The sequence below is a fragment of the Apodemus sylvaticus genome, chromosome 5 (assembly GCF_947179515.1).
Source record: "Apodemus sylvaticus chromosome 5, mApoSyl1.1, whole genome shotgun sequence".
NCBI lineage: Eukaryota > Metazoa > Chordata > Mammalia > Rodentia > Muridae > Apodemus > Apodemus sylvaticus.
Window position 1 is genome coordinate 4679154 of NC_067476.1, and position 19166 is coordinate 4698319.

Here is a 19166-nt window from a genome sequence, read left to right on the forward strand (position 1 = left end):
AGGGTTCCGGGGTTGATGGATCTGGTGAATTATGGCCCTGGTGGCAAACTTGGTTGACTTCGTTGCTTTCCTGGGTGTGGAAAACCTAGGAGATAAGAATATCAGGGTGATGGCCGGAAGGCGGCTGGCCCTGGGAGGAAGAAAAACTCCAGGGCCCTGATCTGGAGCCATGAGTTCTCCTAGATTCTGCAAGTTCCTGTAACCGGTTGGATATGTCACAGGGCATCTGCCTTCCCCAGGTCGATGTGACACGGCCTACAACTCCTGAAGCTTCTGCCTTCCAGCGCTGACCCACCCTTCTCTGTGTGGTAAATAAACTCAGTCTCTGCTCAAGGCCTCCAGTGCTTTCTTGGCTATACCCAAAGGCCACAGGGCTCCTCTGCTCTGAGGGAGCTCTCCCAGGGAGGGGCCGTACTCACCTAGCTTCTGATGGGGGCGGGGCATGGAAGGGAGGGTGTCCCCAGGTAGAAATCTAATGTCCAGGGCAGGAGCTTGGCAGCAGTCCAGGACAGAGACTTCGGGATTCCTAAGGTTGAGCTTTGCAGGACAAATCTGGAGAGGAGCCAGTAGTGTATGTCTGAGCAAGCAAAGTTGAATAGCCCAAGGCAGCTGGGAGAGGTGTCACTGAGATCTCACGATGGCCCTTGGCCAGCCTCCCCTCCCAGAACCTGGAACAGCTCTTATGGAATCAGTCAAGGCTAGGTCAACCATGGGCAGGGAGGTTCTGTCCTCTAGGACACAAGGGACACATCAGGAGGTCTCTAAAGCCAGAGTTATTTTGGCCAGGAGTTGAGGGTAAGACATCACAGGGGGAGATGTGCATACACAGAAAGATAGACATGTTAGGCCTTGGCCTCCCTGGATGGGTTTGTGACCTTTCCTAATGAGGGACCATTTCCTCCTTCAAAAGTCAACTTGGCTATGAAATTAAGGAGCGGGCAAGCACCTGGCTGATGTCAGCTAACTCAACCAGTGAGAAGCTGGACCTCTTGTTATCCATGACCGGCTATTCCTGCACCAAAGCTGAGCCCGCCCCTGTGTGCAGCTCTCTAGGGTGTTCCTGAACCAGGTCTCTGCAGAACCAAAGAGGCCAGAGTTTGGGAAATGTGCCAGAGAAGCAGACGGTGCAGAGGAAGGTGCCTTTTTGGCATGAACTGGATGGGACGCTCCTGGGACCCACTGCTCTTGGCCCCAGGTGCCGTGACGCTGATGAGGGTTTGCTGGTGGCCTTCAATACAGGCTTGGCCCAGAAGAACCTGGAAGAGGCACCAGTGAACTGGACCTTGGTGCACATGAAGCGAGCAGTATCAAGGAGTGAGCAAACCTGGGGTCTGACTCTAAAGCAAAGGAAGACAGAAAAAAGTGGCCAGCCCACGCTGTCCTGGACACATGGGGTAGAGTGGCCATGAGGCTGGGAGTGGGGCTTGGGGAGACACCACAGTAAACAGTTACAGTAAAGCCCACACCGCTGGACACGCATGTTCCTCAAGTGCTGTCTAGAGAGACTGTATGTGCCCACACTTCCCTTCACATCCCAGGAAGGGAAGGAGCTGTGTGTGTGAGGTAACCAAGGATGTGGAAGATCCTTCCACTCCTGTTCTTGTGGCTGGGACACACCAGGAGGATGGCAGACCCAGGGATAAGGGGCTACACCCTGAGGTAGTAAGAGATACGCCTACGGTCGCTGGTAGCCTAGCTACCAGCCTCTCCCTGGGCTCGCAGGACAGACTTGAAATGTGGTTCAGCTACTCTAACAGGCTCACCATGTTGTTACTTCACTAGGTTGAGTGACGCTGGGCTCCGTGTCAGTCCTGGCGAAGACTGGAATGTGCAGGGTTTGGAGGTCACCTAGGCTGGCCAGCAACTGCCATGGGGAAGTGGGTTACTTAGGGTGTTCTCAGAGATGGGGAGCTGCTGGGACCCGCTGCTCTTGGCCCCAGGTGCCACGACACTGGTGAGGGTGTGGCTGCTGGTTTTGGCCTTCAATTTAGACCTGGCGCAGAAGAATCTGGAAGAGGTACCAGTGCAGCCGGACTTTGACGCACATAAGGTGAGAGCCATGGCCAGGCTGGCACAGTGCTGGGATAAGGACTGGATGTAGTGTCACACCTCAGCGAGTGTGTGTGGCTCCCTCACACCCAGTCCTTCCAGCCGGGGGCAGAAGCTTAGGCTGCATGGCCTTCAGGAGCTCTGGCAGACACAGGGAGCATTAACTCTGGGGTCCTTTCCTGGGTAATTGAATCTTGAAATCCGAGAGCAGTCTCGGAGTCTGTGGAGCCTTGGCTATGGAAGCAGGGCCAAAGCTAGGATGACACGCAGCAGGCATTAAGCATGTCTAGTCTCCTGTCAGCCTCTGCCTGTCCACCCTGCATCTTGGCGCTCATAATCAGCGAGAACTGGGGATAGCACCAGGCTGGGAGGGTTAGTGGGAGCAATTCCAAGCCATGATGACTCTGGGGAGCAGAGCTCAGAGCACAGGCAGGAGGGAAGGAAGGCTGGGGGAGGGCACTGAGGAGGGGACAAAGAGGGAAGGAAGGCTGGGGGAGGGCACTGAGGAGGAGACAGAGAGGGAAGGAAGGCTGGGGGAGGGCACTGAGGAGGGGACAGAGAGGGAAGGAAGGCTGGAAGAAAGTCGAGATGGCCGTTTCCAAGTAGAAAGCCACAGCTTGCCCTCTGACCTGGGACCCCTAAAATTCACTGATATTGGGGGTGGGGATGGCCAGTATACATTCTGGGGACCTGTGCTCAACTACTGACCAGGCCTAGAGGTATATTGTCTGTACATTGAGACTGGAAGCGCAGAGCAGGCTCTCTCTGGTCCCTGTGCCCACGCCCCTGCAGGTGGAAGGACGTTGGTTTACCATCCAGCTGGCCACTAACCTCAGGGACCTGGTCTTGCCCACTGACCTCCTGAGACTTTCTCTCCACTCCATTTGGACCAGAGACAGTGGGGATGTGGACTTTGTGCTGTTTGAGAAGTGAGTTTTGTCAACGTGGTGACTCTTATCTCAGAGGGATGGTGTGCCTGTGCCCCTGGACTGAAGGCTATGGCTTACAAAATGCAGGACCCAAGACTTAAGAGAAAGAGCTGGCAGAAAGGCCACACAGTCAGCTGCCTAGCCTGACTGACATGCCCTCAAGCGCAGACCTTGAGGACCTGAGGTCCTGCCTCAGGCCACGGAGGGAACCTCAAGTCTGCTTGTTTTATGTGCAATCCTTGCGATTTGAGTGGTGAAGTTACCTGAGCTTAGTGGCACATATCTTTAACCCCAGCATTTGTGAAGTAGAAACAGGATGATCCGGAATTTAAGGTCATCCTTAGCTATACAATGAGTCCACAACCAGGCTGGGCCCAGGAAACACTGACTGTCTGTACAGAGCAGGAGCAGCCAGAGACAAACAGGTCAGGGTCCTGATCCCAACACCCAACTCGAAGAGAATAGTCTGGGCTCAGCGTCTTCTGGGAGGTCTGGTTTCATGCAACTGTGAATCAGAGCCCGTTCCACTGCTACCGGCGAGCAGCGAGCAGTGGCTACCACCCTCTCTCCATCTCCCAATAAAGCCTGCTCCAGAGCTGGGAGCTGAGAGCCCCAGGCAGCTGTTCAGGGCTCTCAGACAGCATCACCGCCAATGTATGTCTGTGTCCTGAGCCCGCTCCGCTCTCAGGCAGAGGTGTACATAAATGCCTCTTCCTTCTAGAGGAGAGGGGCTGTGCACAGGCTTGAACGTTACCGTCCATCCAACTGGGCTCCACGGCCAGTACCAAAGAACCTGTGAGTACTTCATGGGAAACCTGGGTCCCCCGGGGAAGAGCGAGGCCCAGCTCAGGAGCCAGGTGTCCTCCACAGAGGCAAACAGTCGGGGAGAGGGGAGGCTGCAGGCTTTGGGCAGGCCACACTCCCCTTTGAGTAATATCAAGTTCTCTGTGGGGAGGTGGAGTCGTAGGGACAAAGGCAGAGACATAACATGTCACACCTGGTTCTCCACAGTTGATGGGGGCAGACTGCACGTCCATTTTGTCAGCACTGACTACGACAACCTTATTCTTTATGTACGCATTCAGGACGATGAAGTTGTCAACCTGTGGGCACTTCTGGGTAAGTGACAGCTCTCCCCGGCACTGGCTTCTGTGCCTAGGTCCTGTGAGTAGGTTTTGGTCACTCCCCCGTCTGACCAGAGACTTTCTGTCTGGAAGGGGAGTCTCACAATGGCTGCTCTGAGGGTGTGGGCAGACAGTCCACTGTCCGGCACAGCACACTCTCGCTTTCTCATTCACCTCACAAGCACCAAATGTCTAGGGAAAATGTCTGCTTCTGTGCTGGGGTTGGAATTGGTAGAAACTGGGTCCTTTCAGGTTACTCCAAAGGACAGTATCAGGGGAAGAGGGCCTGAGGGGCTTATGAAGAGGTGTGAAGCAGCTGCTGCAGCTTGAAGACTAGAGGTACATAGGGTTGGCCACAGCCAGGGTCCTGGGTGACATGAGGCCCAAGGGCCTTGAGCGCTGAGAAGGATGAGGGGTGGGCTCATGCAGATTTGAGTGCAGGGGTAAGGTTGGGCTCTCTGGGGTCTCCTTGTTGAGGACACAGGCATTACCTGTGCTCTAGCAGACCTGTTTCTGCTCCTTCTCCTTTCTTCTGTGTTGGGAATAGAAATCATAGTGGGCATGTTCTTTGTACACATTAGGTCTGGTTCCTCCTCCCTGATCCCAGAAATAAGACTCAGACTCAAAATACATTTACAAATACCCTGTGCTATAGAGCCAGGCTCTACTCTGTCTAGATCATAACTTGAAATATCCCATTTATTTTAACCTGCATTCTGCCACCCGGCTGGTTACCTATGCTCAGATACCATGCATCCATCTTACACATCTTCCCTGGGCGAATCTTCCCTCACCTGCTTCTATCCTAAAATTATTTCTGCCTCCCAGATGTTACACCTCCCATTTCCTGCCTAAGCCATGGGCCATCAGATTTATTTTTGACGGCACTACGTACAGACAGACATAAGATATTCTCTCTACGGTTCTCTTCCAATTGGGCCACATTGGCTGCCCCAGACATGCTTTGAGAGCAAACAACCAAGTGATTGTTGTAATCACTGGCATTGAGCGGTAACTGGGGAGACGGCGCAGCCATCCAACTGACCCCAGCATATGCCCTGCACCTCAGAAGGCCAGGGTCAGGCAACTGAAGGTCAGGGGCTTTGCATGCTGCCCGGCTTGTGCTGCCCGGGCTCTGCTCTCTCCTTGTTTACCCAGCAGAGCTGAGAGCTTAGAGAGCTTCACCCTCACTGCCAGGTCTCTAATTTCAGCAAGAAGAATGCTTGAGGACCCCGTGTGGCTGGGCAAATACCTGGGATTTGTAGAGAAATCCCACCTTCACAAGTCCCTCGTCTTCAACATAGCTGGTAAGAGCGGCCCTCCGGCTGCTTCTGGGACGTCTAAGCGCCCCCCCCCCCTTCTCATCCAGTACAAGGTGCAGTAACAATGCAGGCTGCTCCCCTGCCGGGCTTCCTTCGGTGACATAAGACACAGTGATGAGGCTCATGATGACTCTGTGCCATGAATGTGGCTTAGAGGCAGTTCGAGTAAGGGAGAGGGGCACTGCTAGGAAGAAGGCCTGAGTGTGAACCAGGTCTTGGGGTCTCATGATCCCAGCACGGAGCCCTTTTGATCCACCATTCAGCGTGTCGTTTAATTGATCAACATACACACAGCCATGTCTGCTCTGAGAATTTGACAACACATGGAACGAGACAGGCTTACCCGAGTTCAGGTCACATCTAATCAGACAGCAGCAGATGGTGAGCTAGGCTGGGACGGAGCTGTTTCTCAGGAACACGGGCTGCAAGGGCCTCCTCCCATATGCAGAGGTCAGGAAGGCTGTCCTAAGTAACTCACAGCTCCCTGGAAGATGGACGGCCCGTGCTGGGATATGAGGGGATGAGCCATTGCCAGACCACAGGTCATATGACATCATGGGGCGGGGCAAAAGACAGGAAGCAGGGCAGTCTCGAGGACTCAACATCTTCATATTGTGATTGCTTTCTTGGCTGATAGATTTGAAGGCCATCAAGTGAAGACTTTAATCCCTCCCTTTCTTTTCTTCTCCACAGACCAGTGTCCCCCAGATAGGGCCTAGATGAGGCCACTGCTTGAGGCTTCCACATGAGCCCCTCCACCGTCTGCAGATTCAGCCTCCTTCCATTTTCTCAGCACGGCTCAGGGAGCTCTCCTGTCCCTTTTAGGGGCCTGGAGCCCTAAGCCTGGATCCTGGAGCCCTGAGCCGAGCCCGGAGCTGACCCCCACCAGCTTTGCCTTTCCTCACCCACTTTCTGTGGTAATCAATCCCATCAAACACAAAAACAGACGCCCAAGGCTCCCAGCCTGGCCCATGGCTGAAGGAACATTCTGGAGTCTTCTGAGCTATGAGCTTGAAAGAAGGTGAACAAACCTATGTGTCCAGAAAATTCCCCATTCTTGCACACAAAAATGTTTCTTGAAGGATGAGGAATGGCCCAGGGGCAGAATGCTTGCTCACTCAAGGCCATTTTTGGTAGCAAGTAAAACGAGTAATTTGAGTACATAGAGATGTGACATTCCTGTGCAGCCTTCAAGGTTTCAGGAAGCATGACCCTCTCTCTGTGATAAATAAAGCTTAGCAATAAAACTGACACAGAATTTTAATACAGTATTCTGTAAAGTGGGACAATAGCATGGAGAAATGGGCCAAAATGGTGGAGCTGTTGTCTTGGTTACAGTTCTATCGCTGTGAAGAGACACCAGGACCAAGGCGAGGCTTAGAAAAGCGAGCATTTAATTGGGGCTGGCTTACAGTTTTAGAGGCTTTATCATCACAGTGGGAATCAGATCAGCGTGGCACTGGATTGGTAGCTGAAAACTACACTTTGATCTGCAAGGATGAGGCAGAGAGGGAAGCTGGACCTGGCATGGGCTTTTGAAATTTCACCCTGAGTGACACACTTCCTCCAAGGCCACGCCTCCCAATCCCTCTCAAGCAGCACCGCTCTCTGATGACCAGGCTTTCAAATCTGTGAGCCTGTGTGGGCCATTGTTCTTCAAACCACCACAGCTGGCATGCTGATTTTAGCATGAGGTAATAGTTTGGTTTTGTTTCTGGGTTTTGCTTGTTGTTGAAGTGTGTGTGTGTGTGTGCGTGCGTGTGTGTGTGTGTGTGTGTGTGTGTGTGTGTGTGTGTGTGTGTGCATGTACATGTGTATTTCACCATCAAAGACCAGAAGAGATTTTCAGATGCCCTGCAGATAAACTTCAGTATAGGTAGTTATGAGACCCCAATATTGGTGCTGAGAATTGAACTCAGTCCTCTGCAAGAGCAGCAAATGACTTACACAGTGAGCTATCTCATCACTCTGAGAAAATGGTTTTTAAAGTCTGTGGTCACAAGAAACTATCATTTCCCCCAATCTCCAGTCACAATATTTGCATTCTTCTGGTATACCCCATTCATTCCAAATTCCCCATCCTGTTGGATCAGGGCACAATCATATCTAGTGAATATCCTAGGGCTTGAGCCCGCCCCTTTGTCATTACAGACTGTCATGTTTGCAACTTCCCAGCTCTCTGAAACAAGCAGCAGGCATTACCCAGGAGGAAGAGGGGCCTGGCGCTCCCTTGTTTCTGTAACGCTATGAGTGCTGACATCCTGAAAATATGATCCCATAAAGATTTATTTCTCATGATATGATAAAGGCTGAATAACCCACAAGTTACCCTTCACACTAAGCAATTCAGTGTCTGGCTGTAAGCACTCCTCCCTTAACAGAGAAATAAATAAGATCTACCCACTCCTTACAAGGGACCAGGGGCAAACCTAAGCTCAGCTGTCAAGGGCCATGCAAGAGGAATGACAAATAGTTCTAGAACTCATGGAATACTGAACACTGATTAGCACACTTATGATGGGTGTCCTCAGAGAGGCATGGCGCCGAGGACTGTGTGTCCTGAGGACTTCATACTATTGTAGAGTTTTGCTCTGCGTGTTGCCTTTACATCTTTCTGAAGTGGAAACTTCTAGTTTCTTTGGTAAGTCAGTTATATCAAATGATGTTTTGCTGGGGCACACAGGTGAAAGGGTGTCTTGCTAAAGCAAGCACGTGAAAGGGTGTCTTCCTGAAGCAGACACAGGCGAGAGGATGTTTGCATATAGCAGTCACACGAAAGGACACTTGATGAAGGAGTGTAAATATGACCTCACAGGCAGTGGAAGGCGAGCACTGAGCCTTGGTTTGGCTTGCTCCACATTGCTGTATCTCTCTAAGGATATGCATGTATTGGTTCACCTTACACAGCATTGTTGCGCTCAACTTGTGGTAATGCTGCCACTGACAGAAACTGGAAGTAGCTTCCATAGCCTTGCCTTAGGCAGTTGGCAATCCTAGAAGTTTCTCCAGCATTGAATGACAGCTGTCTGGTGCCTGCTTGCTGAAAGGACTGGACTGTAGTGGCCGGGTGTCTGCCCGCCTAGAGGATGGTCTGCAGCTGCTGAGTTCTATTTGGTGTTTGCTACAGGACAGAACTGCTGCCCGAGAAGATGCAGCTCGCCCCCAAAGAGCTATTGTTGAGCAGGTCCACTGCCCCCATATCCTAACAATTTTCTCTTCCATTACTTTGTTGCATGTAATTTTAAATCCCTACAGCCTTGTCACAGAACCCAGGACCCTCGACTATGCTACCAGCTCCCCGGAACCCGGGACCCTCGACTGTGCTAGCCCCTCCTGGCTTCCCTTTTGTCCCACACGGCTTAGCTCCAGGATCGGCCCTAAACCAGCTTCTCTTTCTGTCCACATTTGCTCCAAGATGGATCAAGCTACCAGCCTCCCGAGACCCTTGAATCCCAGGATAAAAGACACACACACCACTCCATTACATTTTCACTTGCCTCCTAAGCACAATGCTGGGCATGGATAGCTCCCTCCTGAAAGGGCAAGCCCTTACCAACTTATCTCCGTTTCTCCTTCTGCCCTAATCTTAGTGGCTTGTTCCACCTTGTCCCTGCCAAACATCTTTGGCCACCTGCCCGTAGCAGAGGCCACAGGGCCTAGCTGCCCCAGAGACCATACATGGTTGCTGTGTCATTTCCCTCCAAAGTGAGGTAGAAAAGCCCCTCTCTTTTCTTGCATCTCCCTTTTTCTCCTGGAACCTGGAAGTCCCACCTGTACCATCTGCCCAGCAATTGGCCCCCAGCCTTCTTTATTGACAGATGAAGACCAATTGGGGAAATGACATTAGCGACAGGCCCTCCCCTTATACTACCTCGGCTGGGTGGTGGGCTAAATATTAAACGTATGTTGTAAAAAAATTACGGCTAAAACCCTCTTATTCTAAAGATTGTATAAAACCTCTAAGGGGGGCGTCCAGGCCCTCACGGGCAGTATCATCAGCACTCACAATGATAGTGTTTGATCTTCAGGTCTTGCTGCTGGAGCAGATTAATGATCCAATCACCATCCTAGGAAAGAACTTAGAGATGTAGATTGTCAGCAATGATCTTCATACTTAGAAAGAATTTGGAAAAATAGTAAAGCTAGCTTAAAATGTTTTTGTCAGTGACTTTGACAAAGAAATTATTTTTTAAAAGATTTATTTATTTTATGTATATGAGTACACTGTAGCTGTACAAATGGTTGGGAGCCATCATGTGGTTGATAGGAATTGAACTCAGGACCTCTGTTCACTCCCGGCCCGCTTGCTCCGGCCCAAAGATTTATGTATTCATTATTTGTAAGTACACTATAGCTGTCTTCAGACACACCAGAAGAGGGCATCAGATCTCATTATGGATGGTTGTGAGCCACCATGTGGTTGATGGGATTGAACTCAGGACCTTTGAGACTGACTGCCTCTTCATTCCACACACCAATGCCATGGAACACACTCCTGCTCTTAGAAACATTGTCCTCTCAGCCTTGGCTGTTCCCCAGAGGCAGGAGCAGGAACCTGCCTCATATGTCTTTCCCTGTAGAGGCAGGAAGGTTAGCCACGAGCCCGGGCCAAGGCCACTTTCTCCGCAGCCCCAGGACAGCCTGTCCCATGGAGCTTCTACGCTAGTGTCAGAATGGTGGGAACAAACTCCTAACTCTAGACCCTGAGCAGAACCAAGATATTCTATGATAAAACCAAATTTACACAATATCTTTCCACAAATCCAGTCCTACAAAGGATAATACATGGAAAGCACCAATATAAGGAGGGCAACTACACCCTAGAAAAAGCAAGAGAGTAATCTTCTTTCAACAAACCCAAAAGAAGATAACCACCAAACATAAAAATAGCATCAAAAATAACAGGAAGCAACAATCACTATTCCTTAATATCTCTTAACATCAGTGAACTCAATTCCCCAATAAAAAGACATAGACTAAGAGACTGGATATGTAAACAGGACCCAGCATTTTGCTGCATACAGGAAATGCACCTCAATGTCAAAGAGAAACACTATTTCAGAGTAAAAGGCTGGAAAACAATTTTCCAAGCAAACGGTTCCAGGAAATGAGCTGGAGTAGCCATTCTAATATCAGAGAAAATTGACTTTCAACCAAAAGTCATCAAAAAAAAAAAGGGGGCACAGGACACTTCATACTCATCAAAGGAAAAATCTACCAAGAAAAACTCTCAATTCTGAATATCTATGCTCCAAATACAAGGGCACCCTCATTTGTAAAAGAAGCTTTATTAAAGCTCAAAGCACACATTGCACCTAACACAATAATTGTGGGTGACTTCAACACCCCACTCTCATCAATGGACAGATCAGGGAAACACAAACTAAATAGAGACACAGTAAAACAGAAATTTTGGAGCAAATGGATTTAACAGATATCTATAGAACATTTCATCCTAAATCAAAAGAATATACCTTCTTCTCAGCACCTCCTGGTACCTTCTCCAAAATTGACCATATAATTGGTCACAAAACAGATATAAGAAGATTTAACTAATCCCACACCTCCTGTCAGATCACTATGGAGTAATGGTGGTCTTTAACACCAACAAAAACAACAGAAAGCCCACATACACATGGAAGCTGAACAGTGCTCTACTCAATGATACCTTGGTCAAGGAAGAAATAAAGAAACAAATCAAAGACTTTTTAGAATTTAATGAAAATGAAGGCACACCATATCCAAATGTATGGGTTACAATGAAAGCAGTGCTAAGAAGAAAACTCATAGCTCTGAGTGCCTCCAAAAAGAAGCTAGAGAGAACATACACTAGCAGCTTAACAGCACACCTGAAAACACTAGAACAGGAAGAAGCTAATACACCCAAGAGGAGTAGACAGCAAGAAATCATCAAACTCAGAACAGAAATCAACCAAGTAGAAATAAAAAGAACTATACAAAGAATCAACAAAACCAGGAGCTGGTTCTTTGAGAAAATCAACAAGATAGATAAACCTCTAGCCAGACTAATCAAGGGGCACAGAGACAGTATCCAAACTAACAAAATCAGAAATGAAAAAGGATATATATAACAATAGAAAATGAGGAAATTCAAAAAATCACCAGACCCTACTACAAAAGCCTATACTCAACACAACTGGAAAATCTGGATGAAATGGACAATTTTCTGGACAGATACCAAATACCAAAGTTAAATCAGGATCAGATAGACCATCTAAACAGTCCCATAACCCCTAAGAAATAGAAGCAGTCATTGAAAGTCTCCCAACCAAAAAAAAAAAATCACAGGACCAGATGGTTTTACTGCAGAATTCTATCAGATCTTCAAAGAAGACCTAACACCGATACTCTTCAAGCTATTCCACAAAATAGAAACTGAAGGAACACTACCCAACTCGTTCTATGAAGCCACAATTTCACTTATACCAAAACCACAAAAAGATCCAACAAAGAGAACTTCAGACCAATTTCCCTCATGAATATCAATGCAAAAATACTAAATAAAATTCTTGCCAATCGAATCCAAGAACACATCAAAACGATCATTCACCTCGATCAAGTAGGCTTCATCCCAGGGATTCAGAGATGGTTCATATACAGAAATCCATCAATGTAATCCACTACATAAACAAACTCAAAGAAAAAAACCACATGGTCATTTCATTAGATACCAAAAAAAGCATTTGACAAAATTCAGCATCCTTTTATGCTAAAAGTCTTGGAAAGGTCAAGAATTCAAGGCTCATACCTAAACATAGTAAAATCAATATAAAGCAAACCAGTACACAACATCAAACTAAATGGAGAGAAACTTGAAGCAATCCCACTAAAATCAGGGACTAGATAAGGCTGCCCACTCTCTCTCTATTTATTCAATATAATACTTGAAGTTCTAGCTAGAGCAATTAGACAACAAAAGGAGGTCAAAGGGATACAAATTGGAAAGGAAGAAGTCAAAATATCACTATTTGAGGATGATATGATAGTATAAGTAAGTGACCCTAAAAATCCACCAGAGAACTCATAAACCTGATAAACAACTTCCGCAAAGTGGCTATATATAAAATTAACTCAAACAAATCAGTAACTTTTCTGTACTCAAAGAATAAACAGGCTGAGAAAGATATTAGGGATACAACACTGTTCACAATAGTCACAAATAATATAAAATACCTTGATATGAACTTCAAGTCTCTGAAGAAAGAAATTGAAGAAGACCTCAGAAGATGGAAAGATATCCCATGCTCGTGGATTGGCAAGATTAATACAGTAAAAATGGCCATCTTGCTGAAAGTAATCTACAGATTCAATGCAATCCCCATAAAAATTCCAACTGAATTCTTTATAGAGTTAGAAAAAGCAATTCTCAAATTCATCTGGAATAACAAAAAACCCAGGAAAACTAAAACTATTCTCAACAATAAAAGAATTTCTGGTGGGATTAGTATACCGGACCTCAAGCAGTACTACAGAGCAATAGTGTTAAAAACTGCATGGTACTAGTACAGGGACAGACAGGTAGATCAATGGAATAGAATTGAAGACCCAGAAATGAACCCACACATCTACGGTCACTTGGTCTTTGGCACACGCCTTTAATCCCAGCACTTGGGAGGCAGAGGCAGGCGGATTTCTGAGTTCGAGGCCAGCCTCATCTACAGAGTGAGTTCCAGGACATCCAGAGCTACACAGAGAAACTCTGTCTCAAAAACCCAAAGAGAGAGAGAGAGAGAGAGAGAGAGAGAGAGAGAGAGAGAGAGAGAGAGGGGGGGGGGGGTGCTTAGCAAACAGACTTTGCAGGTTATAGAATCATCACAAATTGATAAATCCATGCATGCACACAATCGAGTTCTGAGAATCAGGGCTAGTGGCATGCTGGAGCAGCCGTATCTGGAGCAGCTCCCTTAGTCTGGGAAAAGCAAAGGCCACTGTCACACGGGGCTTCCCTTACTAAACTCCTGAGTTGGGCTTTTCAGATATGTAGTACAGTGTCAGTGCTAGTTAGTCTGTGCTCGACTAACAGACCACGCATCACAAAGGCACAGTGAACTGCTAACTGAACTGAGGTGCGTCTTTAATGCTCCAGGCTTATCAAGGCCTCCTTAGCTAGGGCACTCAGATCCTCTAAGCTTTGACACTTGCAGACTTTACACATCTAGTATCTGATCAATGTATAAAGCTCAACTTTGTAGGTGTAAAGTGTAGCAGCAGCCCAGACCCTTATGAACTCTGTTAATCTTTCCATCACTTTTCTGACCTCAGGTCACTAAGGTGGTTTCCTGTTCTCAAGCTGCTGAACGTAAAGCATTTCACAGACTTCCTTCATAGTAAAGGATCATTTTATAGACAAAGAAACAGAGATCCTGAAATGTTTAAGGAATGTGCTAGTGCCCAACTCAAGGTGCACCTCTGACCTTCCTGCTTCTAAGAAAACCTCATGCACATGCATTTGTAAGAACTGTACCACCACATACAAGAGCTGTTACAATGAATGTCACTAAACACATGTGGTAAACAGAACAAACGCTAATTTGTGCTATTGCTAGTACACAGCCCTTTTAGGTTACTGCAGAATGTACTTAGTATCTACTCTTGCATTTAAGAGTAGCCAATATGCAGATGCTAATTCTGAGGGTATTTATCAATGAGGAAAATAAATTTCATATCAAATATAATTATATATTTAATTATATATAATGTTTTTAATCTCTAAATTATTTTATAAACCAATATAGTTATTTTAACATGGGCAAAAATGAATATACACAAAGATATCACTGTGTAAGTTGTTGACTGCTAGAAAACTAGTTTCGTACTCTCTCATTCCCAGAAGAAAAATGAGAGTGATGAACTACAATAAAATTATATGTGACTGATATGTAAACTGAGGTATAAATGAAGTCCACTGCTTGCTTTTTAATTTGGGTGCAAGTCAGTAAGGTTCTGGATTTCAGTTTCCTCACCTGTAAAGAGCTAACATCTGCATTCTTTAACCTCAAGAACTAACATCTGCATTCTTTACCTCAAGAGCTAACATCTGCACTCTTTACCTCGTTAGGACCACTCAAGACAACACTCAACACATGAGAGAAATTTGTGGGTGCAAAAGCACAGACAAATTCCAACTGACTAGTACAAATTCTTATGATTATTCCAATTGTTAAAATATGGAGCTAAGAAAACTGTAGTTAATCACAGAGGCAAGTTCATTGGGACAAATTCAATTCAGGAGGTAATCAACTTTTCAACTTTTGATGGCAAAGGTAAAAATTTATAAAGATATGCAAAGAAACACTCTGAACACACTGAAAGATACACACTTGGTTGTGTTGAAACTTTAAAATGAGCCTGCTAGATTTTACAGCAAAGGAACAGGTCCTTACTTTTTACTTGGAGAAAGCTGCTACTCACCTAAGGAAACAAGCGAGATGGGGACTTCTAAAGGAAATGGAATAAACTTCTACCACTCTGCTCGCCTGTGAACCAGACTTCCAAGAACCACATTAGTGTTTCTAGTAATCTAGCATACACTTAGAGACATGAGAGTGCTCATGAGTTAAGTCACAACCGCCTTGCATGAACACAAAACATACAATTCAGAGTTCTTATGACGCCTGAACATGTAACAGCCCTTTATGATCATTCTGTATTCCATAAGATAATGCAAATAAATGTTTCAGCCTACACGGCTGACAAATCCTTCCTGTGCAGCTGCCTCGCTCTCCACACTACTCTTCTCTGGGAGGTTTTTCTCTGTCTGTCGACAAAGCTAAGCTCAGAACCTTCCTCTTCAATTGTGTCTTCTGATGTGAGTCTTTCTTACAACAACAACAAAAAGAAGAAGAAGGATAAAAGAAAAGAAAAGAAGAAAAGAAAAGAAAAAGAAAAAGAAAAAGAAAAAGAAAAAGAAAAAGAAAAAGAAAAAGAAAAAGAAAAAGAAAAAGAAACAATCAATGAAGAAACCGGGAAGAGATGAGATGCAACTCAACATGTATAAAAATATTTTTCAAATTCAGAATAATTTAGTTAATAACTCTTGGTTGCCGCAGACCAAAACTCAGCCTCGGGACAACCAGGATTCTTTGGTCTAGGAAGGCACGGGTCCGGCGAAATGACACACAGACACTGAGGTGGTTTTTGGATCTGAGTGTATTATTCTGGGTATCCTCTGGTCCAGTCAAGTTAACATCTCAAATTAAGCATCACATTCATCTGTCAAACTTCAGTTTTCTTGAGCAGTACAGGGTGTTTGCCCATCATCGGGTTAGCCCGATGGCGCATGTGTCATCATGGCCCTGCTGATGTGTCATCGTGGCCCTGCTGTTACTCTAGCCCAGGAGCTGGGGAAAGACGGATCCCGCGCCTAGCCTCCTGGGAGATGAAGGTGGCATTGCAGAGCTTGGAGAGCCACCTGGCCCGTGCTGTCCTCCCAAGAGCAGCTCCGCTTAGTCCGCCCGCTGCATTCTTCTCTGTGCCATGCCTGGGACCGCCCTAGGCGCCCTGTGATAATCTCTGCCTGGAGCCCCTAGCCCCAGCCCGGTGAACTAACTGGGGAGTCTCTGTGAGTAATAAGTATGAACTGTATTCTGAATCACACCTGAATAAGCTAAGAATGTTGTTTTGGTCAAAGACTCCCTAGGTGGGGTCTGCAAGACAAAAGCAGTTCCTCACAAGCTTCCATTGAGGCAGCTCTGAGCTCTGCACCAACTCAAATGTAAATTCTTTCTAGTTTGTCCAACATCCACCTGTTCAGCAAGGGCATGTATAAGGTTCTTCAGATGTAAATATCTTCTAGTCTGGGCCTATTGTTTCAAATACACCTGTCCTGCAAGGGTGACTAAAAACCAAAAAGGAACCTGCAATTTTAGGGTTCCTGGAAATTCTACTGCCTGCTATTAATGCTTTTTATGTCATATTTGGAGCCATGCTTCATATATATTCTGTTGGGAGGTAAATATAATTACATAAACAATTGGAGCAAAGCGTTGCAGAATTTTCTGGCTAGTGGCTTACTACAAGATGGATTCTTTTACATCTTAATTTGCTTGTATTTTCTTAGTCCCGGCTATTAGGAAGGAGGAGAGTTTAGAAGTAAAGTAAATTGCCAAGTGAGATTTTCGGCTTCTGAATAGGGTGTTCCGGAAAGTCCCAGGAGACATTTCTCACCTCAGTCTGTAAAATTTTGTTTTACAGATCTCACTGGGGCCACTGCGGCACTTGGTTATTTCATCTGTATCTGGAAATGGCACAGATACATGTCCTGATCCTGTCACAAGAGGTAGAATTCCAGTGTTTGGTACAACGTTCCAGGATAGCGTCAAAGTGACATTCCTGTTTCCCTTGAGGCTATTTCCATCATCAAAGAAGAAATACTTTGTCTTCATATCTTTCAAAAGTAGCTTCGGATTATCACCTCTCAAAACAATTTTGTTGAATACTCTGCGATAAATAAATAATTCCTTAACATTCCAATCAAATATATTCTCTAGATCAGCTGTTATATCAAATGTGCCGAATCCCAGGTCACTTCTTTCTCTAGGGCCCGTGAAGTCTTCTACATTTCTTAGCATGATCCGTGAGATGTGCAGCCACACCGGGGCGCTCCTGTCTTTGAAGGCGGTGGTGGTGAAGCAGCAGAAGGTAGGCTCCAGTTCCACGGCCCAAGAATCTCATTCTTTACATCACCAAAATAGTAATAGCTTGAGACAACAATTTGATATTTCTAGAGAATGTGCAAGTCAAATTGTAAAGACTTGTTCTCAATGTCCTCAATTTCTTCCCGTACCACATAATGGTGTTAATCCTTGAGGACTCATACCTAAGTAATTATGGCAAATGCATGCTACTCATATTTCTTTCTTTTTTTAAAAAAAGATTTATTTACTTATTATATGTAAGTACACTGTAGCTGTCTTCAGGCACTCCAGTAGAAGGCATCAAATCTCGTTACAAATGGTTGTGAAACACCATGAGGTTGCTGGGATTTGAACTCAGGACCTTCAGAGGGGAAGTCAGTGCTCTTAATCGCTGAGCCATCTCTCCAGCCCCGTTACTCATATTTATGATTTTGGAAAATTAAAATATATACATATGACTATTGACATAGTAGGCTTTCTAGTTGCATCTGCTTTAACAGGAGAAGCAACTAAAACTGTAATTAGTCATTGCCTATCTTGTTTCTTTATGCTGGGTGATCCAAATCAGATTAAGGCAGATACTGGAACTGGCTATTGCAGTCAAACATTTGAGACTTCCTGTCAACAATTTAATATTACCCATACAACTGGGACTTCTAATAATCCTCTGAGACAAGAAATTGTGGAACAGGCCCATGGAACTTTAAAACAGTATCTTCATAAAATAAAAAAGGAGGAATTATATCCCCATATGCCATAAATGTATCTAAATCATGTTCTTTTTATTTTAAAATTTTCTAATTTTTAAAATTTGGATGCTAAGGAACTCTCTGCTGAGTGTCTATGTCACCCTACAACTAGGCATGAAATGGAAGGATCCACTTACTGGGGCATGGCATGGTCCCAATCAAGTATTAATATTGGGAAGATGGCATGTTTGTGGGTTTTTTCTGCAGGATGCTGAAGGAGCGTGGTGGCTTCCAGAATGATTGGTGAGACACGCTGATACTGGGACTGTGAGCTTGCTGAGTGCCCTGACAATGGTGACTGAGAAGCTGTGCTGGACATGTGTCCCTGACCCACCTTTGCTTGCATATATCCCAGATTGGTCAGGCTGCCGTGTCTCGAGATTTTAGACCTTGTGGGACAGAGAACATGGAGACTGTGGAAACTATCTTAGAAAAATTAATCAAATAGATAAGTTGTTATAATGATTCTCCTCTTTACTTTAATGTGACCAGTTATTCTGGCTCAATCTTGGACTGGTCTAGAAATCAATCCAATATTGGCAAAAAGGAAATGACGGTCTTCATTTGGAGGGTTGGTTCTGGACATTTTCAGAGACATATTTGAAATTGGCAGCTGCCTTGTATGAAGTTACATTTGCAGTGGATAAAACTGGGACAGGATCTGGATTTCGAACAAATGTTAGTGCATGTGTTTAAGCTCCTAATCTTTTATTAATTGATCATGTTAATATTTTATTTCTTCTATGGTATTTAATATAAGTTTTATTGATTACACACTTTCTAATTATGTTAGTGTGTTGAAATCTAGCATGTGTCTTATGGTGGTCTATCAACCAACTTTTGTTTTATTGCCTGTGAGTATTACAGGACCTTGGTATTCTGAAAAAACTTGCACATATTGGAAGAAGTGAGTCCAGCTTTAAGTAGAAGCAGGAGGGTAGTAGGCTTGATTACTGGTATAGGAACTTTGATTACATTAATGGCTAGCACCACTGATTCTGCAATTGTTTTGACACAAGAAGTTAGGACAGCTACTTTTGTTAATCATTTAGCAAAAATATTACTAATACTCTGAATATTTAAGAGGATTTAGATAGGCATTTGGAATTGATGCTCTTTATGATACTATTCAAATTATTGGAGAGGAGATTCAGAGTTTAAGAGCATGAAGCCATCTCAAGTTTCATGCTAAATACCAATGGATTTGTGTCACTTGTAAAATGTATAATGATATTCACAATAATTGAGAAAAAGTTCAAAGACACTTGCAGGGTATTTGACATAATTCTAACACCTCTCTTGGTGTTTCACCTTTTACATACCGAGATTATGAATT

The 19166-nt window shown here is 45.3% G+C and overlaps 1 protein-coding gene across 1 annotated transcript; it reads left to right on the plus strand.

Moving 5' to 3' along the window:
* Positions 1-31: 31 nt before the first annotated feature.
* LOC127686464 (salivary lipocalin) lies at positions 32-5524 on the plus strand. Its single transcript, XM_052184677.1, has 8 exons — positions 32-106; positions 1080-1314; positions 1941-2050; positions 2842-2978; positions 3700-3773; positions 3990-4097; positions 5314-5409; positions 5472-5524. The coding sequence occupies exons 1-8, from the start codon at positions 32-34 to the stop codon at positions 5522-5524; spliced, it is 888 nt and encodes a 295-aa protein (XP_052040637.1).
* Positions 5525-19166: the final 13642 nt, after the last annotated feature.